This window comes from Hevea brasiliensis, chromosome 5 (assembly GCF_030052815.1).
Source record: "Hevea brasiliensis isolate MT/VB/25A 57/8 chromosome 5, ASM3005281v1, whole genome shotgun sequence".
Classification (NCBI taxonomy): domain Eukaryota; kingdom Viridiplantae; phylum Streptophyta; class Magnoliopsida; order Malpighiales; family Euphorbiaceae; genus Hevea; species Hevea brasiliensis.
This window is the reverse complement of record NC_079497.1, coordinates 104,445,085-104,472,862: the sequence shown is the minus strand read 5'-3', so window position 1 is coordinate 104,472,862 and position 27,778 is coordinate 104,445,085. Positions and strand designations below refer to the sequence as shown.

The 27,778-nt window shown below is 29.8% G+C and overlaps 2 protein-coding genes and 1 pseudogene across 5 annotated transcripts; 2 read left to right on the top strand and 1 right to left on the bottom strand.

Annotated features, from left to right (window-relative positions):
- The first annotated feature begins 1,263 nt into the window (after positions 1-1,263).
- On the top strand, positions 1,264-8,364 carry LOC110659579 (cellulose synthase A catalytic subunit 3 [UDP-forming]). 4 transcript variants are annotated; one of them, XM_021817540.2, is made up of 14 exons: positions 1,264-1,578; positions 2,202-2,397; positions 2,488-2,666; positions 2,804-2,873; positions 2,946-3,147; positions 3,681-3,947; positions 4,044-4,389; positions 4,465-4,602; positions 4,965-5,090; positions 5,171-5,383; positions 5,504-5,768; positions 6,359-6,561; positions 6,904-7,254; positions 7,596-8,364. In XM_021817540.2, the coding sequence occupies exons 1-14, from the start codon at positions 1,552-1,554 to the stop codon at positions 8,178-8,180; spliced, it is 3,168 nt and encodes a 1,055-aa protein (XP_021673232.2). In that variant the 5' UTR covers positions 1,264-1,551; the 3' UTR covers positions 8,181-8,364. The 4 variants fall into 4 exon arrangements, with proteins under 4 accessions (XP_021673232.2, XP_021673229.2, XP_021673231.2 ...); XM_021817539.2 differs by having other exon boundaries at positions 1,332-1,578; positions 2,488-2,708; XM_021817537.2 differs by having other exon boundaries at positions 1,329-1,578; positions 2,488-2,708; positions 2,804-3,147.
- Positions 8,365-10,961: 2,597 nt separating this feature from the next.
- Positions 10,962-11,862, bottom strand: LOC110659543 (uncharacterized). The gene has a single exon (XM_021817503.2). It carries the CDS (start codon positions 11,584-11,586, stop codon positions 11,251-11,253), a length of 336 nt encoding a protein of 111 aa, XP_021673195.2. The 5' UTR covers positions 11,587-11,862; the 3' UTR covers positions 10,962-11,250.
- Positions 11,863-22,262: 10,400 nt separating this feature from the next.
- LOC110659544 (zinc finger AN1 and C2H2 domain-containing stress-associated protein 11-like) lies at positions 22,263-24,466 on the top strand (annotated as a pseudogene).
- The last annotated feature ends 3,312 nt before the right edge of the window (positions 24,467-27,778 follow it).

The following is a 27,778-nucleotide window of genomic DNA, read 5'->3' as shown; positions in this document are numbered from 1 at the left end:
CCCTTAAACACAGCGAGTACCAATTGTATTTACTTCCCGCGAGTACTACTAATCACGTACTCGACAACAGTTTGTTTGGATTCTGTCGGCCATAAGCGATGACTGCAAAAGACTGTTCCAGAACCAGTGGAAAAGGGCAAAGAATCCAATCAGAAATTGCCACATAAGAAAATGTCAAAACTCATTTATCTTACGTGGCAAAATCTAAAGTATCTGTAAATTCTTTTCGCCTATAATAAGATATATATTGGTCAAATGTTGAATTTCATCTCAATTAAATTTTGTTTTTTTTTTTATTTTTTTATCTAATTTAATTTAAAATTTTTAATTTAATTTTAATTTATCTAAAAATAAAGAAAACTGAGTTTTTTAATTTTTAAACTTAAATAAAAGAAAAATAAAAAATTAAACTTCTTAATTTTTATTTAAATTAAAAAATCAAAAAATTTAATATATAAATTTTAATTTTTGAGTTAAAAATTTAAATTAAAATTTTTTAATTAATTTAAATGTAAATTTTAAAATAATTAAATTGAAATTTCTCGATAAATATAAGAGCTAAATTAAATATTTTATCTATATCCTATATAGCTTTTTTATAATTTTTATCAGCCTAATTTAAGCTTAATTTAGTATTTAAAAGCTAAAATTTTCTAATTTAGATAAAAAAATTTTAAAAATTTAATTTCTTAATTTCTTGATTTAATCAAAAATTAAGAAATTTATTTTCTTAATTTTTAAAATAAATTATGTTTAAATTAAAAATTAAAAGATTAATTTAGAAATGAAATTAAAAATAATTAAATTGAATATCATCAAGGGTTGAAATTGAGTATTAAGTGCATATATTCATCCAATTATTAACTAATATATTATTAAAATAATAATAAATTTTATTGTAAAATAAATTATTCTTTCAAAAAAATTAAATATACAAATTTATAGTACATATTTTTTTATTTTAGGTAAGTAATAATTTTCCTCTCCAACTTACACACCAAGCTTGGCAAAAATACTTTCTAAAAAAATTTAATTTAATTTATTTTTTTATTTAATTTAACTCAAAAATTTTAATTTAAAATTAATTTAGTCCAAAATTTAAAATTTATAAGTTAAATTTTTAAAATTTTTACTTTAAATTAAAAATTAAAAAATTTAATTTTTAAATTTTAAGATTAAAATTTTTTAATTTTTGAATAAAATTGAATTTAAATTAAAACTTTTAAATAATTAAAATAGTGAAATGGGACAAGGAGCGTGGGTCTTGGACGTACAGCTCGGTCTCTCTATACTTCTCTCTCGTTAGTGTCGGTGAGAGTGACTGTCAAGCTTTCACTGTTGTGGGGTTTTGTTTTATATTGATTTCGGTTGGCTTCAAAATCTTTAATGATGGCTATATTTCTCCTATACTTCAATTAAAGTTTGTGATTATAAGTGGGTTTTGTCCTGCAATTTTGGTGCATTAATGAGGTCTCGAGAGTTGTAGCTTTCTTGGAGTGTGATTTGAGCTGAGGATTAGACCAGAATTTGTTTTCAGTGGCTAATTGGGCAATGGATTTGGATGGAGATGCAACAGGGGTTAGTTCATTCAAAAGCTTTCTTTCTTAGATTTGACTTGATGTTACATTTTATTGTGATTGTATATTTATCTTGAATTTTCAATCACATTAGCTCTATTGGCCATCTGTTTTTATATATTTTTATATGGAAATTTGGATTGTAAGTGTTGATGTTTTTGCTCGTTTTTAATTCCTAAAATAATGAGGCAAATGGGAAAATGGAATTTCAATTGCGTTTTCTTTGAGAATTCCGATCTTTGCCACAGTTTTTCCAGATCTAAATTTGTTTTACATGTTTAGCTTTTGATGATGTTTCACTTGCTTATATAATATGCAGAAGGATGAGCTTATTTATTAATCGATTCATTTTCAAAATCTGTGTGCTTTGTTTGATTTTAGCAACTTAATTTCTGTTTTTGCTTCCATTGAATTATGTGTTTCCATGATGCATTTAGATCACAAGTGCTGTTTCGTTTTAAAATCCGTTAGACTTCCATGATCATCTTATTTCAAGTTAAGGATATTTGAACTTTGTGGAAATCCTGCATTGTTTTAGCATTAGGTCAGTGCAATTGTAGAATCCTAAAAGACTTGCATTTTGAACTCACTTTTGACTTTGGAGTTGTTCTACTTGTTTTTCAGACCAAAAATGTAAAACAAACTGCAACCCGGGGCTGCCAGATCTGCAGTGACGATATTGGCATGACTGTGGATGGCGAACGCTTTGTTGCTTGCCATGTTTGTGCATTTCCTGTGTGCCGTCCATGTTATGAGTATGAGAGGAAAGATGGTAACCAGTCTTGTCCTCAATGCAAAACCAAATACAAGAGGCATAAAGGTTAGTCCAACAACCTTAGTTGCTCCTTTCACAATTTTTGCACAGATAAGTACTGAGTGACTGGTAGTTTTGTATGTTAATTGCCACCAGGTAGCCCTCCAATTTGTGGGGAGGAAGTGAAAGATGCTGATTTAAGTGATGTGGAAAATAAGTCAAATCATCATGCATCAGGGATTCAAGAAGAGAAGAATAAGATAGAGCATATGCTGGGCTGGGATGCGAGCTCTGGTCGAAAAGATAATGTTGCACCTACTAACTATGATAAAGAGGTTTCTCTTAATCATATTCCTTATTTGGCTGGTAGACTCTCGGTAGGTCACAGGATTATTTATAATTGCCTTCAAATTTTTTCTTATCATTTCAATATTGAGTATTGCAAAAAATGTCAATATTGTTTATATTTCAGGTTTCTGGGGACTTGTCAGCTGCATCTCCTGAGCGTTTCTCAATGGCTTCTCCTGAAAGTGGCAGCAGAGGTAAGGGTGTACTAAAAATTCTATCAGTCATTCAACATGTTAATTTGATTTTGTCACTGGACTTGTTTGCAGTTAATATCAGGGTTGGAGATCCTGCAAGGGAGTCTGGCTTGTCAGGGTTTGGTAATGTTGCCTGGAAGGAGAGGATTGATGGTTGGAAGATGAAGCCAGAGAAGAGTCCTGCTCCAATGAGTGTTAGTAATGCACCATCTGAAGGCAGAGGTGGTGGAGATTTTGATGCCAGCACCGATGTGCTAATGGATGATTCTTTATTGTAAGTTCCTAAAGGAAGTACAGTGCATAACTGTTCCTTTTATGCAGAATGCTTTTGAATTGTCTTCCTAATTGCATTCGAACTTAATTTCTGCAAAACCTTTTGTTTTCTCACTTAACTAGAAAACCTATAAACAATAGAAAGAAGAATACTGTGTTAGGAAAATAATGTATCCATGAATGTATACCTGGATGTCCTTGTTGGGATTAACAATATTCTGCTTCATTTTGATCAATTGGTGTAACAAAGGACTCCTTTCCGGATACTCCTGGATTAGTTGTGTTTCTCATGAAAAGTTATAGATGCATAGTACAGTTTCTGTTATATCAGAAGTTCAAAACTGTTTCAAATTCATGTCAGTTTATTTATCGACAGCAATGGTACATATTATTTAATTAACTTAGGGTCTTGAGCATGTATGCCAGAAGAACTCTACTTTTAGATGCCTTCTTGCTTGTCTACAAAATACAGAGTTTAGATTAGCTGGAGGTATCTTGTTAACTTCTGTTTTTCTCACTGTTGTTGTAACACAGGAATGATGAAACCCGCCAGCCTCTCTCAAGGAAGGTTTCTATTCCTTCCTCTAGGATTAACCCTTACAGGATGGTTATTGTTTTGCGGCTTATTATTCTTTGCATTTTTTTGCACTACCGGATAACAAATCCGGTGAGGGATGCTTATTCTTTGTGGTTAATATCTGTTATCTGTGAGATATGGTTTGCAATATCATGGATATTGGATCAGTTCCCTAAATGGCTTCCTGTAAACCGTGAGACATATCTTGATCGGCTAGCTCTCAGGTACTTTTATACTTTTCCTATGAATCGCATCAAATGTTCTCATGTTTTGTCAAAATCTTTAAAAGACTGAACTATAGATTTTTTTATGCCTTACAGATATGAGAAAGAAGGAGAGCCATCTCAGCTGGCTGCTGTCGACATTTTTGTCAGTACAGTGGATCCTTTAAAGGAACCTCCACTTGTCACAGCCAATACAGTCCTCTCTATTCTTGCTGTTGACTACCCTGTTGACAAGGTTTCTTGCTATGTTTCTGATGATGGAGCTGCTATGTTGACCTTTGAATCCCTGTCTGAAACATCTGAATTCGCTAGAAAATGGGTTCCTTTCTGCAAGAAATACAGCATTGAACCACGAGCTCCAGAATGGTACTTTGCTCAGAAGATTGACTACTTAAAAGATAAGGTTCATCCATCTTTTGTTAAAGACCACCGATCTATGAAGGTAGGGCATATAAGTCTTATTTAATAATTTTTATTATCTATATTATGTTTCTTACTGCATATAATTGTGTTGCAAAGAGAATATGAAGAATTTAAAGTTCGTATCAATGGGCTTGTGGCAAAGGCACAGAAGGTTCCTGATGAAGGATGGGTGATGCAAGATGGTACACCTTGGCCCGGCAATAACACCAGAGATCATCCAGGAATGATCCAGGTTTGTCCATTTCAAACTCAATTATAGCGTGCTCCTCAGCAAGAAGTACCTAGTGAGTCCTGATAATTATTCAATGTTTAGCATTGCTTTTTATCTGCAATGGAGAATGTTTTGTTACAAGCTCACATGAGGTTTAAGATGTCAGAATGTTTTGCGTTCTAGGTATTTGTAGAATCACATAACTGATAAACGATGCCAATCATAGTATATATTAGTTTGTATCACTAGCAGTTTCTACTTGTTAATTGATGGAGTTTGTCTTACTGGCTGGTTGTGATTTTGGTCTCACAGCACAACTGGTTTAAGTAGCTTTGTGTTATATTAATTCTTCTTCTCTTGCTTTAAGTAGCTTTGATTTGCAGGTTTTCTTGGGCCATAGTGGAGGATTTGACAGTGAGGGTAATGAACTTCCACGACTGGTATATGTATCTCGTGAGAAGCGTCCTGGTTTTCAGCATCACAAAAAGGCTGGTGCCATGAATGCACTTGTAAGTTGTCAGTAGAAGAATCCTGGGACTCTATGTTAAGAATGGAATTGGCATTAAGTATCGGTGTGTCTTTCATACAGGTGCGTGTTTCGGCAGTTCTTACCAATGGGCCCTTCTTGTTAAATCTCGATTGTGATCATTACATAAACAACAGCAGGGCACTGAGAGAAGCTATGTGTTTTCTAATGGATCCTAACCTTGGAAGTTCTGTTTGTTATGTCCAGTTTCCCCAGAGATTTGATGGGATTGATAAGAATGATCGATATGCCAACCGTAACACTGTTTTCTTTGATGTATGTTCTAATGGCAGTATTCAGTATGAATTTATTCATTCACTTTAATATAATTTGTGCATGATGGTTAATTGTATGTATATCTTATTAGTTCTTTGCTTAAATGTCATGTGATATTAGATAAATTTAAGAGGATTGGACGGCATCCAAGGTCCTGTGTATGTGGGTACAGGTTGTGTATTCAATAGAACAGCTTTGTATGGCTATGAACCTCCTCTCAAGCCTAAGCATAAGAAACCAGGAGTGTTATCTTCATGCTTTGGTGGATCTCGGAAGAAGACTTCTAGCTCAAGCAAAAATAACTCTAGTAAGAAAAAATCAAGCAAGCACATTGACCCTACCGTGCCAGTGTTCAATTTGGAAGATATAGAAGAAGGGGTTGAAGGTAAGCACTTGTGTTTTAATATTCTTCATTGTACATTATCTATCATATCCTGACGAGTATTTTTACTAATATGTTAATATGATTTGTACCCTCTTAAAATGATTTAAAATTCATTTTAATCATTAGATTTATTCATTATCCATTTAGTCTTGAACAGAAAACTTCTATATTATTCTTTTGTCCCTTTTCAACGAGGAATGCCTTTATTTATCTTAACCTTTGCATTATTATTGTTATTATTTTCATTATCGCTAAAGATCATATTGTGGGTAGGACTTAAAAATTTCTCCTTATTTGAAGGAAAAGTAGACAACAAAATATATGAACAATGAAATATTGATACATTGAGAAGTTTCCTATTGTTGGGCATCTATGTTCACCTACTTCCCAGTCCCCAGCAACAAAGAGATATAGAGTTGTTGTCACATTGTAAAATCCACGATGAAACTAGCATTTATTATTTTCTTTCTGGAGTATCCAAAAATTTTTTTAAAAAAAGCCCTTATAAGTAGGAAATGCTGCTATATGGATTATTGATGCTGTTTCCCTTTCAGTCATGATAACAATTTTCCTCCAATTGTTTTTAACAGGTGCTGGATTTGATGATGAGAAGTCACTGCTCATGTCACAAATGACACTTGAAAAAAGGTTTGGTCAATCAGCTGTATTTGTAGCTTCAACGCTTATGGAGAATGGTGGTGTTCCTGAGTCTGCCACCCCAGAATCTCTCCTCAAAGAAGCCATTCATGTCATTAGCTGTGGATACGAGGACAAGACAGACTGGGGAAGTGAAGTATGTTAACCCCCTTTTCCCTTTTTTTTTTTTCCCTCAATGGTTTACTTTGCTGATTTCTTTTTCTGCTGCATAAATATGGGAAACTAAGCAATTAAATGTCACTTTTAATGCTAAACGCCTACTACTTTTAAAACTAATATTTATTAAGGAGATGATGTATTATTATCAGAACAACATTCAGTGTTTCCTTCTACACTGTCAAATCTCTCCTCTAATATACTGTTGGACTGGTGGAGCTTTTTGCTCAATTACAAGCCCCATAGCATCACAACTTGTAGTTTATGTAGGGATATCGAGTCCATAGTTTCTAACAAAAAAAATTGATTTTTCTTTGCGCAGATAGGATGGATATACGGTTCTGTTACAGAAGATATCCTTACAGGATTCAAGATGCATGCCCGTGGTTGGAGATCAATCTATTGCATGCCTCAGCTTGCGGCCTTTAAAGGATCTGCTCCTATCAACCTTTCTGATCGTCTAAATCAAGTGCTTAGGTGGGCTTTAGGTTCAGTTGAAATTCTTCTTAGCCGCCACTGCCCCATATGGTATGGTTATGGTGGAAGGCTAAAATGGCTTGAGAGATTTGCTTATGTCAATACCACAATTTATCCTGTCACGTCCATTCCTCTTCTTGCCTATTGTACATTGCCAGCTGTCTGCCTTCTTACTGGAAAGTTCATTATTCCACAGGTATAGTGCACTTCTGCCTAGGGAAACGTAAAAAATTTTCCATTCTCGGAAACATCATTTAGGAGATAGTATGAAACTTTTGAGCTCGAAGTGAGGAATTGCTTAATTCACTGTCATATGATGTCTTGTTTCTGTTGAAAAGAATTTTCTGGGAAAACTTCTTTAAAGAATAATAAATCCTGACTAGAAGTAATCTTTTTGGTGCGTATGCACTTTTTTCTTCCAATCAATTGAGAGCAATTAAATGGCAATTTATTTTTCTTGGATTTCTTTTAGACACTGTAGCTATAATATTTACATGTCAGCTTCAAATGGCTGATTTTTATTTTGTGGTACTGCAGATCAGTAACATTGCCAGTATCTGGTTCATATCCCTCTTTCTTTCAATCTTTGCTACTGGTATTTTAGAAATGAGATGGAGTGGTGTTGGAATTGATGAGTGGTGGAGAAATGAACAATTTTGGGTTATTGGAGGAGTGTCAGCTCACCTTTTTGCCGTTTTCCAAGGCCTGCTGAAAGTTCTTGCTGGAATTGATACTAATTTTACTGTCACTTCCAAAGCATCTGATGAAGATGGAGATTTTGCTGAGCTTTATATGTTTAAATGGACTACTCTTCTCATCCCACCAACCACTCTCCTTATAATTAATCTGGTTGGAGTAGTTGCTGGAATTTCCTATGCCATTAATAGTGGATATCAATCTTGGGGTCCTCTCTTTGGCAAGCTATTCTTTGCTTTCTGGGTGATTATTCATCTGTATCCCTTCCTTAAGGGTTTGATGGGACGGCAGAACCGGACACCTACAATTGTTGTTGTATGGTCAATTCTCCTTGCATCTATCTTCTCCTTACTCTGGGTCCGTATTGATCCTTTTACAACCCGGGTTACTGGCCCAGACGTTGAGCAGTGTGGAATCAACTGCTAGTTGAAAATGCCGCTGTGAAATAGAAGGTCATGACCGACAGGAATAAAAGTTTTGGATATTTATTCTGAAATCCTCAGTTGGAAGAATGTGAAGGTATAAGCTTTTAGATTTGTGTAGTATGAGTGGCAATTAATTGTTTCATAAGTAAAGAATTATAGGTTTATTATATTCTTATTCTATTTAACCTGATTATTCTTTTTCTTTTTTTTTTTCCTTAATTTAATTTTTTGATTTTGTGGCACAATTTAGTTTGTTCAGTTAATTCAATTTTGAATTCAATGGCATTATAATGATTGCCTTTTGATGGTACTTTTCAAATTTCTAGTTATAGTTGTATAAAAAATTATTGCTTAACTGCTTCTGCTCATGGATGACTAGAACATAATGTTAAAGTTCATATATTCAGGTGTTTTCTCTTTCTCTGTTGATGTCTACATTGCATGATATATTGAAAGTAAGCAGGATTTTCCAATCGTGCATTCTAAACCATCTCAAACTTATTTTGTGAGAATACCTCTTTTTTTTTTTTTTTCTTTCCAATCACCTGATCATTAAAATGTGTGTAATCTTTGGCATAAAGCTGCTATTAGAAGTGGCAGGATGTTACTAATGCCTATAATTTTTGAAATTCCTGACTTTAAAGTAAACTGGTTTGGTTAGATTAGATCAGTAATCACTTCTATCTCTCTCAATCAATTTGGTTTCATGCCTGGTCGTTCAACTATGGAAGCGATCTTTCTCATTAGAAGCTTGATGGAGAAATATAGAGATGGGAAGAAAGATCTACACATGGTTTTTATTGATTTGGAGAAGGCTTATGATAGTGTTCCAAGAGAGGTTTTATGGAATGCGTTAGAACAAAAGAGGGTATCTATTAGGTACATACAAGTATTGAAAGATATGTATGAAGGAGCAACTACTATTGTGCGCACAGTGGGAGGGGACACAAGAGATTTTCCGATCTCAATTGGATTACACCAAGGATCAGCCATAAGTCCTTACCTTTTTACATTAGTTTTAGATGAAACATATACAAGAGAGTATTCCTTGGTGCATGATGTTTGCGGATGATATTGTTCTGATAGATGAGACACGAGAAGGAGTCAATAGGAAGCTAGAACTTTGGAGAAGTACTCTAGAGTCAAAGGGTTTTAAGTTAAGTAGAACGAAGACAGAATACATGCATTGCAAGTTCAGTGAAGGCCAAACTGGTGATAGGGAAGGAGTTAGTTTGAATGGAGTGGCACTGTCCCAAAGTAATCACTTTAAATATCTAGGCTCAGTCCTTCAAGTAGATGGGGGATGTGAGGAGGATGTTAGTCATAGGATTAAAGTCGGATGGATGAAGTGGAGACGTGCCACGGGAGTTTTATGTGATCGTAAGATTCCCAATAAATTAAAAGGAAAATTTTACGACCATACGACCGGCTATGCCATATGGTAGTGAGTGTTGGGCACTGAAAGAGTCGTATGCATCTAAGATAAGAGTTGCAGAGATGAGAATGTTAAGGTGGATGAGTGGTCATACTAGACTAGATAAAGTCCGTAATGAAAGTATTAGAGAAAAGGTAGGAGTGGTGCCAATTGAAGATAAGTTGAGAGAAGGGAGATTGAGGTGGTTTGGTCATGTGAAGCGTAGACATACGGAGGCTCCAGTTAGACAAGTAGAGCACATTAGGCTAGAGGATAGAAAGAAAAAAAGGGGTAGACCTAAATTGACTTGGAGGAGAGTAGTACAGCATGACTTAGAAGCATTACACATTTCTGAGGATTTAACCCAAAATCGTTCAGAGTGGAAAAAGCAAATCCATATAGCCGACCCCAAATTTTTGGGATAAAGGCTTAGTTGAGTTGAGTTGAGTTGAGACACACGTAAAATGTTGTTATCCTGAGTTTATAATTGGAGATGGAACTAGTTTTTGAAGCATAGAATAGAGAATGAATGTAAAGCTCATCCTTGCATGTTTCATCAAGAGAGCCAAACTGATACTTAGAAGGGAATGCAAATTTCAGGTAGAATATTCAAGCTTGGCACATAGCTGCCCAGCTTTGAACATTCCGAGTTCAGGCTCAACTGTGATCCAAATATGTTCCTATCTTGCCAAGCTTTGCTCAGTATAACTTTCTTGAAACTGTTAGATTAAACAAGAATGCTTCTCCGGAAGGCTAGAATACATGGTGATTAATTACTTTATTTCCGTTAGCTTTCTAAAATATAAGAACTGGCAAATGTAATAATTCAAAAGCCTTGCAAGGTGAACGTTAGCTCATAAAAGTTTTAGCTTTTGAAAAAAGCAGGAATCAGCTTGCGTAAAAGTTTCAATTTGCTTTTACAACAAATGGTTCTATTACCCCTTTTGTTATGATGTTGCTCTGCTTTTACTTACTATAGAGATAGTGGGAGATCCAGCATGTGTACTTTTTGGTTACTGAAATTATGCCCAAGGGTACCCATTAGCTCTTAGGGGGCCCCTATGGAACCTGACATGCATATTTCAATTATCTGTGTTAAAGATGAAAAGTTGGAAATAATGGTTTATAGTTGTGATTAATTTGTCTTTGAATCTTGTCAAGTGATTAGCTTTGTACTGTAACCCGTATAAGGAGCATAATGTTGAAACTATTGTGATGGGGCATCCGGGTTTCAACCTCTGACCTATACCATGAAGATAGGTATTCAACTATTGAACTGCTGGCCTAATCCCTACGTACAAATATATGTAGTTGCAGATGAGGGGAGAGAGAGAGAGAGAGAGAGAGAGAACAATAAACCCAGTCTAGTTGAAAAACAAAGGTGAGACTTAATAATACGCAATCATTGTAATACAAAAATCACTAGTCTTTGACACTAAAATGTACTGCTTCTAGCCCTAAAAATATATGATATGAAGATGACTGTTACAACACTAAGCTACCTAGGACTAGTATGAATGTGTGGATAATATTGCCGGACCTGTTCTACCATGCAGCATCACCTCATATACTTGAAAAACATTTCATGATACCTTAAAACAAAAAAAAAAAAGGGCATTTCATGTTGCCTTTGATAATACTTGATCTATGACCATACTCACTTCTTTGCCTCTTCTGTTGCTGGCTTTGGCTCTTCTGATGGTGGTGGTGCAGTAGGCACTCCACCATCAATGCAACTTCTGCACCTTCTTTCTACCCAGCCTTCTATGTCATGCTCCCCATTGCTGCCAAAATGCCGTCCACCACACAGCCGAGCAATAATCCCTGCAATAACACATACTATAGTGATCACAGCTAGTACAACCACCAGTGTTTCTATGGATCGACGTGGATAGCAACTTGGATCCGCCACTGCTGGTGGTGCCTCAACTGCTGGTGGTGCCTCAACTACTGGTGGCAACCGGTCATCTAGACTTGCCTCTAAGAACCCCATCAAGAATATGATCTTTATTTTCCTGGCAAAGGTTGTCTTGTTTTAATATGGAGAGGGAGAACCAACAATAGATGTTATTTAGGCAAAACAGGACTGATGAAAAAGGGACGTGTGCGTGCTTGTGACCAGAGAAAAAACTAGGTACTGGATAGTGAATAGATTAAGGGAGAAAATAAGAATAAAGTGGGTGAGAACTTGAGCTTGACGCTTAAAACTGTGGGTGTACAAGATAAAATAGTGGGACTATAAGCTAATAGTATCAAGAAAAAGAAAAGATGAGAGAGCTATAGCATATGATGAAATGTGGTTGGAAAGAGAAGACATGGAGTTGGAAAACATCAAAATGGTGCTATGGAGTAAACAATCTTTGGAGAGAGAGAGAGAGAGAGAGAAGAGAAATTGGCATTGTTTTAGAGGTAGGAGAAACTGAAACAGGAGGATGCTGTTGTCAGAGTTGAAAACATTTCATTTCCATTACTTCTGGCAGTTGGGATCTTCCTTGTGGTAATAACTGATGTCTTTTGATTTACTTTTATCTGCTTTGGGTTTTTTTATTGTTTGACATGTTGGAACTGTTGTTAAAAAATCATTGTTTTAAATATACTAATTAGAGGATATTAAAAAATAATTTAAATTTAAATTAAATAAATTTTAATCATAGAAATATTAAAATAATAAAATAATTTTTTTCAAATTTTTTTCTTTGATAGCATTTAAAATGATTCTTTTTCCCCGAAAAGCAGTTTTAGCTCTTCATCCTTAATGTCAAACAGGTATTAAGATGGTGTTTGAGGTCTCAAACATGGATAAAAGGAACTTATAATTCTTTTTTATTTCAACATAAGCTTCAAAGGGTACGCTTCTATTCTAACATGTCGGTACTGTAATCTTTGAATTTGTCTAGCGGAAATCTTTTGATTTATCTTCCTCCTTGACTATATCACATGTTGATGTTCATTATCTGACGGCCAAGAAGAACCAACTGTATTTTTTTTAGATAAATTACTTTTTCATCTTTAAGTTATGTTAAAATTAGCATATGTCCCCTAATTTTTTGATAATTAAAATAATTAATTTTTAAAAATTCAGGTCATATATGTTAATTTCGACATAAGGGCGAATAGTGATTTTTTTTTTCTTTTTAATTCTTTTAGCATTTTGAAACTTTCCCACTTTATCTTTGGTGGCATTATCTTGTCTCTTAGAAATTGATTTTCTCTTGTCGATGCTCGAGCAGTCAATGGGACAGGTTATGAATTCGTTGGCAATATGTCTTGGTTCAATAATTCACTGATCGGTCATGAAATGATACAATTCCTTTATTTTCTGAATTGGCTGATACAAATTAAAAAAAAAAAATCTTATGTATCTCTATTATGTATTAAAAATTCAACAAGACCCTAGAGAAGAGAAGAGACGGAGTCTCTATTGAGTTTTTATGTTTACAACTTAGTTCATCCGATTACTTACAAAGATGGTGAAATATTTAACGATGACATTCACAATGTGCAAGTATGATACATTCAAGTTATATTTTTAGTATTATAATTATTTTAAATTCAATCAGCCACTTCAGGGGCTCTATTAGAAGTCATTCAGGACTTGAAAATGGGAACTTATTAAAGGAACTTGCCACAATTATGTTGGAACAAAAATCTACCAAATGGGAACGTTGGATGACCTATGTAAGCAGTTGAAGCTTAAATTTGAGTTGTGGGTGCTGAAGTAAAATAAGAAAAGGTTTCTTTTTTTACTGTGACAACAGTCAGCACTGAGGCAAACTTGCCCAAGGACAAAGGCTCAACCAGTGGAAGAAAAGAGCATTTTGGTATTCAGTAGCAGTACTACCACACTCAAGATTAAGGCTTTGTCTGACTTTACAGTTAAAAGCTGAAGGGTTAAATATTGTACCAAACAATGAAAGAAAAGGTTAAAGAGGGCAGAAGATTCAGCTTTCTGGTTTTGTCCCGATAGTGATAGCATAAGAACTTGTGGCACCTGCTGGGGCTGGGGCAGTCACGAGCATCAGGGTTGGAGGCCCAGGCTCTGCCCAAATTGAGTGGCGACCACCATTCTTGTCAGTGATGGCTAGAAGAGTGTTGGATTTCAATTTTTTGCTGGACAGCACAGCACAGCACAGCCCACAGGCCAGCTTCACCAGTTCCCACCACCAAAATCATTCGCAACACCATTTCCACTAGCCTATGAGAGATTCTATACACCAAATTAATTTTATTCTTGGATCTCTTAAATTTAGTAATGGGTTTTAAGATTAAAATTAATTTAAACCTTCAAAAATCCGAAGCAGATCTTAGCCCATAGTCCCAATCCATGACTCTTTTCACCTAAAATCCTGAATGCGATCTAACCTATAGGCTAAATCCATGACTCTTTTCACCAAGAATCTCAAGTGCACCCTAGCCTAGAAACCAAACCCAATAACCATAAGGATGGCAAAAGTTCCCGAACCTAATTCGCCTTGTCCCAAATTCGATCAATTTTTCCTTATTCTGCTCCGACCCTGATATGTGCGGAGCTTGGACAGGAAGACCTTCTCCCACCCCGAAACCCCATAACCTGCTCCGCATAGTAATATATTATTATTTTTTATTAAAAATAATTTATTTTTATATATTTAAATATTATAATTTTAATAAAATATATAAATATATTGTTAAAATAATATGTAAAACTTGTATTTCTAATTATTTTTTATTTTTTATAAATAAATTTATATTATATATTAATAAATTAAAATAAAAAAATAAAAAAAAATTCCCTGCAAAAATCCACCCTGTCCCGCACCTTGGTGGAGAATGTCCTGCCTCAACCCCAAACTCTTGTGGGGTGGGGACAGAGGAGCGATCTCTTTCCCAAACCCGCTTCATTGCCATTCCTAAATAACCATTATTCAAAATCCATAACATATTTACTTGGAAATCCAAGTGCAACTTGACCCAAATCCATAAACACATTGACACATTTACCCAAGATCCATATAATGGAATTCAAGATGCAGCTTAAGGAACACATAAGTTGAAAGGCAACTTCTTGAATATTCAGCATGTAGTTGTGGAACTTCAAAGTGCAAAGCAGTTACACTATGAGAACGTGCTTTCAAAAGAAGTTATTGGAAAGTGAGTCAGTGCAACGCAGTAGTGAAGTGCAGTTGAGATAAGGTTAAAGAGTAGTTATAAGCAGTCGTCTTATCTTGAGGAACATGAAATCATGATACTTCAGCAGCAAGCATTAGTGCAGCTATGCACAGAGCACTAGGTGCAATGTTGAAAGCCCTCCTTTCAACCAATCCAATTGACAACACAGACAACACAATATCTTAGTTCGACAATCCTTTAGTGTATCATTCAATTTTAGTCTCGTTCAACAATCAATTTCAATTTCAGTTCAATTGTTTACTTTTATTTCCAATCAAGCATTTCAATTCTATGTTTACTACATATTTTCAATTTCAACTGCAATCACTTTACATTTTCTGTAATCAAGCTCTCATTCATTTTACTACAAACGTCTTTATATTTTCACAAGCAATTTAATTTTTCAAGAGCACTCAATTTATTTTTCAAATGAAATCAATCTACTTTTTAACAATGGAGATCTCTTTATTTTTTTAAATGCAATCAATTTACATTTCTAGCAATGAACAATATTTACTTGTCAAATGCAATCTTTACTTTTCCTGCACAAGATTCTTTTAAATTTCACGCAATTAATCATTTTCAATTTAACAAACTCAGTTATTGTAGATAAGATCTCGATGAAACACATCTCAGTGGAGTCAAGGAACCCTAATTAAGAAAAATTAGGTTTTTTATTTTCTGCTTCACAATCATTTAAATTAAAAATCAAACAGCACATTCACACTGCATAATTGGGATCTTAGTATCTTTGACATGCCTGGAATTCAACAAACGTGAGAAAATGGCCATATTGCTTTTTGACATGCTTAGTGAATAAAAAAATCCATTTAGTGCATAAACAAGGCCTTTGATCACATCAAAATTAACATATTTGTCCCCTAATTTTTTTAAAATTCAATGGTTTCCATCACAGTAATACTAAAAGTGTAATCTCTCTCTCTCTCTCCAAATTCAAAAACTTTACACAACTAGCTCCAGAAAATGAGTTCAAGTTAGTGGTTAATGGAGAAGATCATCTGCCTCTCTCTCTCTCTCTCTCTCTCCACCTATTGTGCTGCAATCTGCCTTTCTTCAGAGTGGAGTGGACCATGACAGTTAGTAATCCCTACCGCAAAGTAGGTTATTTTTCTTTTAATTGTAGATTTTGGCCTATACACAATTCTACTTTACATGGATTTTAATCTTAAATTTGAGAGCTTATAAATCTACAGAAATATACTTTAGTACCACTGAACGCTCTGATGCAACATTTAGACCAATAATTAATGCAACATTTAGATTTATGTGTTTTTTTTAGTATAATTTACCCGATTTAAATTTTTTAGGTGCGCTAATAAAAAGAAAAACATTTAAGTTCGTAGAATATGAACTTATTAATTTTTTTAATTGAATTAATAAAAAAATCAACTTTAAAAAAATAAACTTTTTAAACTTCTATTAGAAAATTTTTTGGAAGGACATAATATATGAGAGTTTATTAAAGATATGGCTACATTCAACCTTTTCTTAATAAAAAATTAAACGTTTTAGAAGTACAGTTGCTCTATCAACTTTCTTAGATTCATTATTACACTGAGTTATAATTCATTGATTAAAATTTGAACTTAATATTGTGTGTGAATTATTTAGTTATAATATGAATGAATAATCTTTATTCATATTAGAAAGATAGACTTAATTATTACAATACTAAAAAATTAATTCATTACACCATAATACCTCAATAAAAGAAATAGTAACTCAAAAAACAAATCTCAAAAAGTTAAAAGGGTTTAAGAAATGAATTTTTCCCTTCAATTATAATGTTATATTAGAAATTTTTTTCTTGTTGGTTATGTAAAAATAATGCTTATCTATTAAGTTTTAATAACAGTAATTTTATTGAATATAATTAAAAATGAGAAAATTTGTTGACACTTTTTTTTTTTGGAATAATTTTGTTGGCATTAATAATGTTAGTGCAAGTAAAAAGTGGGGAATTTTATTAGCGTGGATAAATTAAATATTGAATAAGATAAATAATGAACACTTAAATTTGCCTAATTCACAAAGATGGCAATTTTAGATGCAATCATTGAACACGACACACAGATAAAGAGTTTGAGTTGAATTTATTTTTATTCCTATAGAAATTGTATTAATTCATTTTTGACACGCCAATAATCGTGTCACGAATTGATCGGTTAATACTATTTGACATATTTATGATACATTTTATTATTCGTGTCATATGTCAGTATGCAACTCGCTAATATACTTACACCCCCAACTAAGGGCGGACAAAATCATGCCCTCATTCTTTTAAAAATAAAATTTAGATATATTATAATGTCAATTTTTAAATTAGGAGATATATAAATGAGTCTTTTTGCCTTTTTTTTTAATTAGATATATAGATTTAATGATTTTTATTTTTATTTAAATTATTAAAAAAAACTTAATTTTAATGATTAATTTTATTTTGTTTTTGAACAAATGATTAATTTCATTAATTTTTCTATAAAAAATTTCCTTCAAATTAGGATATAATTATAGGATATAATAATTTTATCAAATTTAGTATTTAAAATTAATTTTATCACCAATTATGAAAATAGGTTAAATGAAGCAAAAAAAAAAATTAATTTTTATGGCATAAAAATTTATCTCTATTTATTTTATCCCTATAAAGTCAAAACATTTAATTACTATTTATTATAATAATTATAAATTATTATTTCAAAATATTAATTAATTTAAAAATATGTCTACACACTTAAACTCCTATATAACTTAAATTTAGTTTTCTATGACACTTTTAACTCTTAAACTCCCAAACCCAAATCAAGTTCTCTAAAAGTTTATATCCTCACATGCTACTAAACTGCTAAAAGAAGCAGAAGGCAGAGAGGTGAAAAATCAAGCAGCTCTCCACTCATATCATATCCTGTAAAAAAAAAAACAATTAATAGGTTTTTTTTTTTTTTTTGGTTATGAGAATCCTTAAGAAATAATTAATGCCAGTTTCTAATTTTTAGTCTCGATATTTAATGTATTCTGCAAGATTTGCAGCTGTTTACATAAACTTTCTTATGGTTCTATAACTCTGTTCACTGCTATTCATGTATTCCTTTTTCAATCTTTATGGTTTTATAATTGTTGTCTTTCAAGATTCGAATGGATGCCATTTATATGGTAATAGGAACAGACTATACAGTCGATAAGCAGCATATGGTGTCTTTCAAGGTCTATGGTGATCTCCTCATGACCTCCTTTCGAGCTTCTTCGACCTTAAAAAGAGACAAGATTAGAGAGCCAAGAGGGGTTGTCCCTCATTGGCACTCTGATGGTAAAGTTAATAAGGGTTTTGGTATGGGAAGAAAGAGTAAATGCTAGTAGTAAATACACTGAGATAATTAAAGATTGGCCCCTTACCTCGTATCACTAAAGAACGTACATGGCTGGTCCTCCAACGAAAATAAGCTACGTAATCTCCCCCATATATAAAGGAGTGAATGGTCTGAACCTGTAGCGGCTAATCACTGAATATTGCAGGAGTTGTCAGTGTTACTGTACAGGCCTAATGGGGTTATGGGGAAGCTCATCAATAAGACGCACGACAACGATCAGAGCGAGTAGCAATTTTAATGCATTAACGTTAGATTTCATATTTTTTTTATATTATTAAAATTATACATGATTAAAATTAATGTATAAACTTTATATAATATATTATTTAATTAAGATTAAAATAATTAAATTACATTAAAATATGTCAAATAAGTCATATTGATTTTATCAAATAATGTTAAATGAGTTGAATATTTTTTTTATTTATGAATTTTTTAATAATTATAACTCATATTATAAAAGAAATGTGCTCATATTTAAATTTTAACACAATTTGTTAATTACATCACGTGTTCATATTGCCTTGAACATAACTCATCAACTCAAATTATTGTTCATATGATATATATGTGTGCGCGTGTGTAAATTAAAAGCGATTAATAATTCATTAAAATTTGAAGATTATAAACATAATATGATATATTTCCAAACTAATATCCAATTAACAAGACAATAGATTAGTTATTAAGCTCTGTTTATTAATTCATCAAATCAAAATTAAATAAGAAGTTTTATAGAAATATTATAAACTACAAACAAATTTGAGTGAAAAAAGCCTAATAAGTTAAGCAAATATTTTTGAAAAGTCCATGGAATTTGTTTTCTTTGGAAAGGATGTGGTTTATTTATTTATTTGGAATTTGTTGAATTTATCTTAAAATGCACTTTAATTTTACTATTTTAAATTTAAAAATTAATTTTTATATTATTATCTTTTATAAATTTGAATTTATTACATCTTTTTATATGAAAAATTCAACAAATTGAATAATCTCACCATTAATAAATGAGAAGACTGAAATTTAGGATTTTTATAAAAATATAATAAAGGTACTTTAATTGATATATTTAAGAATTTGATAATTAAAAATTTAATATTTTAATTGAATTTATCAAATTAGTAAAATTTTTTAATGAATTTTAAATTAACAAAGTTACAATTTTAAAATAAAATGTATAATAAATAAATGAGATGAATAAAAAATAACTTAAAAATAATATAACTATTCATCACTCACCATTTCATCTCTGCTGTGTACTCCATCCCTTTCTATAAAATTTTTCTTAGTCACTCGAAAGCATGTCTGCAACAAATGGCACAAAACAATTTTGCGCGAGCCGCATCGACTCTTTCCTCACACCATCCTGAGTCTAGACCTAACAGTGTGCTTGGATGGGTGAAGGAAGGTAAGTTATTAAAATCTTCAAACCCACCAACTTAAAAAAGTGAGGTTTTTGGAAGTTTTGAAACGTTCAAAAACCCTATCTCTCTTAATAACCTTCCTCCCAAGCAAACTCAATACTTTATAAACTCATATCTTACCTCCTAAATATAGTGTAAATAGAGCAAACTTTGATTCTAATGATCAAGATTTTCCAACTAGAGGCGAAGAGAAGAACTTGGTGGTGGATATTAGTTTGGGCAAGCCTATCTTTGCTTTGTCATCTGAAGCTCTATGGAAGAAGAAATCGAGATGGTGGTGAGTGAATGAAAACCACCTGAGATTAAGTCAACTGAAAACCCGCGCTATAATGCGGGAATTACTTTTTCTATATTTATTATATTAATACAATTAATAAGTAAAAAATATATTTTTAAATTATATTTAATCCTGTTTTACAATAATATAAAATATTATATTACATGTTAGTTATGCGTATATAGTTTAGTTTATGGCCAATTAATATTAATAATACAATATTTATTATTTATTTATTATAATATACGAAATAAAAATATATATTCGTAATAAAAAATTTTTAACTATAGAGTCTACTTATAATAATAATAATAATAATAATAATAATAATAATGCTTAAAAAAGTAAATTAATTAATCCATAAAAAAATGTGCCTAATACTATTCTTATGGTAATAGGTTTAATATATAAAAATCATATATATACATATTATAAAATATTTTTTAATTATTAAAAATTAAATATATGTTAAACTACATTAAAATTTAAGTGTAAGTGCAAAACAAATTTAATTATTTGCTATTTATAAACTAAATTTATATATTTAATAGATATTATCAATTGAATAGATATTACCAAAAGTTTATAAAATTTAGATATTATTTTTTTAATATTTTCAAATAATAATAATAATAATAATAATATAAAAATAAAACATATACAAGAAATATTATTCAAATAGATCAATAATTTATTGCTATTTTCCTTATAATGAGATGAAAGTTTGATATTTATAATATAATATTGATATATAAAGCAAAATTCATTTTATTACAAAATAAAATTATTACGAAATTAATTTATAAGAGATAATAATAATAATAAATGCAATTTTAGTAATTAAATAATTTAAAAAATTAAAATGTAAATAACGAAACAATAAAAATTGTAAAAGAAATCCAATTTATTTATAAACACTTAAGTAATTTAAATATTGAAATAAATAAATAGAAATATGAACATTCAATTAATAAAATAAAAAATCTAAATAAAAATTAAAAGGGGTTCAGCGTTCCTTTTTTTAAAAAAAATTCAATTGAAAAGAAAAAAAAATATTATATTAAAAGATTTTAAGATATCTAAAGTAAAAATTAAAAAATAATTTTTATTTTTAACAATAAAATAAAAAATTTTAAGAAAATAAGACAATAAAAATAAAGAATTACAACATACTAAAATGATCATTGCAAAATTATTAAATTGTGAATTACATTTTATTATAAACAAAATCGTTTTAAAAATATTTTATTAACAATAATTAAATAATTAACAAAGAAATTTACATATATAATGTAAAATTCATGATAAAAAAATTTATTTATGCATCAAGAAATATAATCTCAATTATGTAATACTTTTTTTTTATTCATAAACTTTGGAAATTGTTTTCTATTAATTTTATTTAAAATAAGTAAAAAATATTTATATTGAAAATATATTTAATTATTTTTTTATAATAATTTAAAATATTATTCTTATATTTTATAAATAATATTAATAATTATCAAAATCATTTAGTAAATTCAATAAAAACAAAATTTTAACCGGCATTGCATATTAGTCATGTATATATTGTTTTGTTTATAATTTAATAATAAAAATATTTAATTATAGTGTCTAATTGTAAAAGAAGATAACATTAATACTCGATAAAAAAAAATTAGTTAACATATTTTAATAAAAATATTCAATATTCTTATGATAATAGGTTTAATATATAAAAATAATGTATATTGATATTATTTTAAAGTATTTTTTAATAATTAAAAATAAATTAAATGTATTATAAACAACATTAGAATTTAAGAGTAAAACAAATTTATTTATTTTTTACTTATAAACTAAATTTACAAATTTAATAAATTAACAACTCCAAATAAATATTATGAAAAAGTTTATGGATATTATTTTTTAAATATTTTTTAAATATTAATAATAATAATTACCATATTATAATAAAAGAAAATTAATGTTAATCAAAATCTTACAATTGAAAAATAGTGCTTATAGTAAAAAAAAATAAAAATAAAAAAGGTGAAAGAAATATTGCTAAAATTGATCAAGAATTTGTTATTAAAATTTCTTTGAAATGGGATAGAGGTCTGATATTTCAGAATATAATAATATATAAAAAATAATAATTTTATTGTAAAATAAAATCATAATAAAATTGGTTTAATAATAATAATAATTTTAATTTAATTATTAAATATTCAAATAATTCAAAATAGCTAAAATGACAATAAAAGATAAATAAAATACTAAAAAATAATTTAAATTGATGTATAAATTGTTATGCATTTTAAAAATTAAAATAAATAAATATAAAATTGAAATAATTAAATAAAATATCTGAACAAAAATTTGAGAGAGATTCGTACATTTCTTCTAATTTAAAATATTAAAGTAATTACCACAAACTGACAAAAGGGGAATTTGGGGCGACTTCCTCGATGACGGTGTCATCGCTCGTTCGATTCCGCTTCGCGGTCTGCAAAATTGAGAAACCCAAACCCATTTCCGATTCTTTCTAATTCTATCGAAAATCTCTCTCTTTCTTCTCTTTCTCTGCGTTTCGTTTTTGTTGAACTTTGATTTGACTATTTGATTATTTGTTTGGGTGTGGGATTTGAAATGCGAGAATTCAAATATGGGAACACTGCAATTCCCTGATCTTGATAAACATTGCACAAGAGAAGATTGTAGCTTGCCCTTCACTTGCGACTGCTGCCGCCAGGTGCTGCTCATTTTCTCGTTTATGTTAGTATCAGATGTGTTTTGGTTAATCTTTTCGTTAACGTTGAATTTCGTCTATAGTTTGTTTTGTTGGGATTGGGTTTGAATTGGAAGAAAAGCAGTTGAACGATTTTGGTTTGTTGAGATCATTAAGTCAGTAGCAGATTTGTTTCTTTCTTTTTCTTGAGAAGATCAGAAGCTCTTTACAATGAAGCCCATAACTGAAGGATGGTGAATGATTTTAGTCTAGTTTTCATGCATCATACTCTTAAAATTTTTAGATTTGCTAATCCTTTACCCTTCATGTTTGGATCAAATGAATGTGGATAAAATTCATTCGTGAATGAATTCTCATGTTGGTAAACTAATTATTGAATACAGAATTCATTTGCAAAGTCAACTAATTTTAGTCAACTTAAAGGCAAGTCAAATTTGTAGCCTTAAAAATTATAGTTAACTTGCTAATTCTATCAAATTTTGAATGATTTGGCTCAAGTATAACTAATTCCATAGAATCAGTAATGTGGAATTCCAAATGATTTTATTTTATTTTACAAACCAAACATGTTGAAGTATGTATTTGTAAATGAATTCAGTTGAATTTTATGGAATTCATTTGGACCAAACAGATGTATGATAATACTATTTAGTTGATTTGTTATGCTATAAATGAGAAGAGAAATTACTGGTAGATGTAGATTCTGCTTGTCTAATGAACACCACATCCAATCATGTAGTTGAAAGTGTGCTTCACATTTGATTTCTTGTTTTGATCATATATTTGGGACAGTTAATCTTCTGCCATTTAGTCATGTTCAACTTTTGTAGAGCTTGTTCATTTGTGCTAGCCATTTAATTGTCTCAATTTTGCTAGGTATTTTGTTTGGAGCACCGAAGTTATGCTAAACACAATTGCCCAAAGCTGATACACAGGATATTACTGTTGTCATCTGTCCGCTATGTGCCAAAGGAGTTCGCCTAAATCCAGATGAAGACCCAAATATCTCTTGGGAAACTCATGTAAATGCTGAATGTGACCCATCAAATTATGATAAAGTCACTAAGAAGAGAAAATGTCCTGTCTGTGGTTGTGGGGAGGTACTTGCATTCGCAAACACTATCAAATGCAGGGATTGCAACATAGACCATTGCTTGAAGCACCGGCTTGGACCTGACCATGATTGTCCTGGACCCAAGAAATTGGAGGTAGGTTTTCAGTTTATGAGTCTTCTAAATATAGGAGTACGAAGAAAGAATCAAATACCAACCAAATTCCAGCTTTATCTTCAACTAAGTGGGCCACAGCCTTTCGTAATGCAGCTTCAACTGTTCAGGCCTCAGCTGAAGCAGGTGTGGCAAAATTGAGTATTGAGATCAGCCAAGCTTGGCATACTGCAAAGAATGGTGCAGGCCTAAGCAGCAGTAATGGGAGGGAAGCAATTGGGCTGGAGGAGAAATGTCCACAATGTGGTGCAAGGTTTTCCTCAGTTACAGTTCTGGCGGAGCATGTGCAGAAGGTGCACGCAAGGACTGGAAATCAATCTCGTCTCATGAAGTTGCCAGTAGATGTATGCCCCAGATGTAGTAGAGGCTTTCATGATCCTGTGGCACTTGTGGAGCATGTTGAGAGGGATCATGGAGGTACTTCAAAAGCTTAGAAAGTTTTGGCCATCAAAGTAGCAAAGTTCACTTTCAGATTATTGTCCATTGTATTTCAAATTTTGAACTGATTGTTGAGTAGCAAAGTCACTAAGTAGCAAAGTAGCAAAGTTTTGGCCTTTTTCAACTGATTGTTGAGAGGATAAAGAAGTAAGAAATTACACTATGCAGCTTGGAGTTGTAATATTCGGGTGTGAAAGTTGGAACCATAGTGATATATCAAATTTCCTCTTCTTATAGGCTTCGTTTAGAATAAATCATTTGAAATAAAAAAAAATTCAATTCAATTTTCATGCAATCATACTTGATTTATATTTTTTTAAAATGATTTTTTTTTAAATTAAAACGAATTGAATTCTTTCATTCCGTATATTAGAATTGACAAAAAAATAAATCAATTGTATTGAATTCTTGTAAAATTTTATATTTCAAATACATAATACTATCATATTCATTGACAACCTGAGAGTATTCAAAAGGTTATTCACTTGCATTTGATGTGCTGTAGAATTTATTTTCCACCTAACTAATTTTTTTCCTTTTTGCTTCGGGGAAAAACTTATTAAAACTTGCTCGATTATGAACTTAAGACGCAAACATATAAGTTTCGAATTTAAGAAAGAATTTTCCTTTCTTTCCATACTTTCCATGCTGGATGGTGGATAGCATCTATGACAGGTGGATCTTTTGATGTAATAAAGGGCAAGGCCATTGAAAAGTTGCTTCCCTGCCACCTTCACAACGACTCAGCAGGTAGCAGCTTTTGGGTTTTCTCCCACATGGATGAAGTTGATGATAAGCTGTTTTAGTTAATTGCTTGCTGGTTATGAACAGGTAATTGAGATAGTTGCATTATTGAAACAGCTGTTGTTGCTTGTATTCATTTGTTTTAGGGGCTAATGATCTTCTTCTGATAATTATATATGGAGTTTGCTTTAAGGAATATCGTCTTCTACCATTATTTAATCATTGTTAATGGCTTCCATTACTTGTGTCTCTAGTTCTTTATCTAATAATGATTTTCAACCAAATTACCCAAAAGGCAATGAAATCTCAATAGAATGGACGGCTTTGTAGAGAATGAGCTTGTAATTGCTTCAAGATGGAAGAAAAAGGAAAAAGGAAAAAAAAAAAAAGTGATTTCCTTAATTTTTTTTTAGCAATTAGAGAAATTATAAAGGAAATTTACAATTTAGTCTGTGAATTTTGTCTTATATTACATTTTAGTCTTTGAATTTTGAAAAATTAATTATTTAATCTCTGAGCTTTACACTATATTACATTTTAGTCCCTAAATTTTGAAAAATGAATTATTTAGTCCTTTTAGTTTTAATATATGGAACAATTTAGTAAATATAATTTTAGTGTTTACAACAATTTTATCCATTGACAAATTGATAAAAAAAACTAAATTATTCTATATATTAAAATTATAGAGATAAAAGTGTGATATAATATAAAACTCAAGGACTAAATAATTAATTTTTTAAAATTTAGGAATTAAAGTGTAATATAAAGTAAAATTTAGAGATGAAATTATAAATTTTTCAAGTATAAAAAGAAAATAATGAAAACTAGATTTTTAATTATTTCTTAAACTCTCAAAATATTTAATAGAGTGTAAAGGAGGAAAATGAAGAAGTAAAAAAGATTATAAAAATATACCATTAACACTTAGGCTACATGATGATGATGATGATGATGATGATGATGATGATGATGATGATGATGATGGTAGTAGGTCCATGATGATGGTAGTAGGTCCATAACTTTATCTTTTTACTATATTTTAATTAGAGTAAGCAAACAATAAAAATGGAAAATAATTACTTTTATAAAAATTATATTTTAAAAAATATATTAAAATTTTTTATATTATTTAGTTATAATACCAAAATAATTATGTGTGTTTATGTTATGCATGTCAAGTCAGAACTAAATAGAAGATTCCTAAAATTTTTAAAATTAAAATTTTACCCATAAATTTTAATTACTCCTAAATTTTTTAAATTAAAATTTTACCTATAAATTTTAGTGTATCTTTTAAAAAAATTATTATTTAGCCCTCTAATATTTTTTATTTTTGTTTTAATCTTTGCACTTTTATGTAAAATTTTATTCATATTGTTTTTATATAATTCAGTTTTGATCTCTTAATATTTTATATTTTTATTTTAATCCCTATATTTTTATCAAGATTTCATTTAATTTTTCATTTTAGTGTTCAATTTTGGCCTCCAAATACAAACTTTTAGTCTCGCTCCTGTATGCATGTTATAAGTATTTTCACATTTTAATAAAATTATCAAAGTCCATAAAATGACTTTTCTTACAAATAATTTAATTTTCCCTTTGATCCGTTTACCCATTTTTTTTAGTGTTTCAAATGCTAAAAAATATAAAAATATTTTTTAAAAATAAATAAAACCTAAAAAGAATTTTTTTTTTTCATTATACAAAATAAACAATCTAACACACCTTTTTAAGAGAACTAGTATTTTTATTATAACATGTGTTGCACGTTGTACTGGCTATAAATACTCATAATTTAATTGTTTTTAATACAATTCTATAAAAATTTTTATATCAATTAACTAATAAATGTTAAAATATTTTGTAAATTTATTTTTGTATTTTCTTATGTTGAAATTTTTCTATATTCAAAATCATTTTACTTCTTAAATTAATGTTTTGTTTAATTTAATTAAGTATTATTTAATTACTTTTTTTTTATTTTTTTATTTTTTTATGTTACATTTAAATTATACGTATTTGTGATTTTAAAATTTATAGGTTTAATTCTGTAGAAAATTCTATTAGTATTTTTATTCTTTATTAAAATTTTATTAATTAATATATTTATTAATTTAATTTTTATTAACCAATTAAAATAAAATAATTATATTTTATTTAAAAATTTTATATTCATATAATTTTATTATATATTATTACATATTATAATTAACCTTTTTTTATAAATTAATAAATATTAATTTTTTATAATATTTTTCCCTTGTTATATATATATATATATATATATATATATATATATATATATATATATATATATATATATTAACTTATATATTATTGTAATAATTAAAAATTTTAAAAATATATCTATAATTAAAAGTATAAATTTATTTTATATGAAATATTTTTTATTAAATTTATAAGAAGTTAAACTAAAAAACTTCAAAAAATTAATAAAAGAATTCATATATTTGGCTGATAATAAATAAAATACTTTCTATTTTTATAAATAATATAAATTATAAAATTATTTTTATAAATTTTTATTTTAAATTATATTATAATAAAAATTTAATTAAATAGAATTTAAATATAAATAGAATTAAAAAATTTATATTTATATAAATCCTAAATTTATATAAATAAATAAATTTTATGTTATAAGATTCTAAAATTAAATTAAATAAAAAAAAATATAATTATAAATACTAAAAATAATAAAGAACAATTTAAATAAAATCAATATTTCTTTTTCCCTTCACATATTAAAATCAATTTTTTTAATATATTTAGTTC

Coding starts and splice junctions, on each gene's coding strand:
- LOC110659579 (XM_021817537.2), top strand. CDS start 1,552: ATGGATTTGGATGGAGATGCAACAGGG. Junction 5,769..6,358: donor TATAGAAGAAGGGGTTGAAG/GTAAGCACTTGT, acceptor TGTTTTTAACAG/GTGCTGGATTTGATGATGAG. Junction 7,255..7,595: donor GAAAGTTCATTATTCCACAG/GTATAGTGCACT, acceptor GTGGTACTGCAG/ATCAGTAACATTGCCAGTAT.
- LOC110659543 (XM_021817503.2), bottom strand. CDS start 11,586: ATGGGGTTCTTAGAGGCAAGTCTAGATGACCGGTTGCCACCAGTAGTT.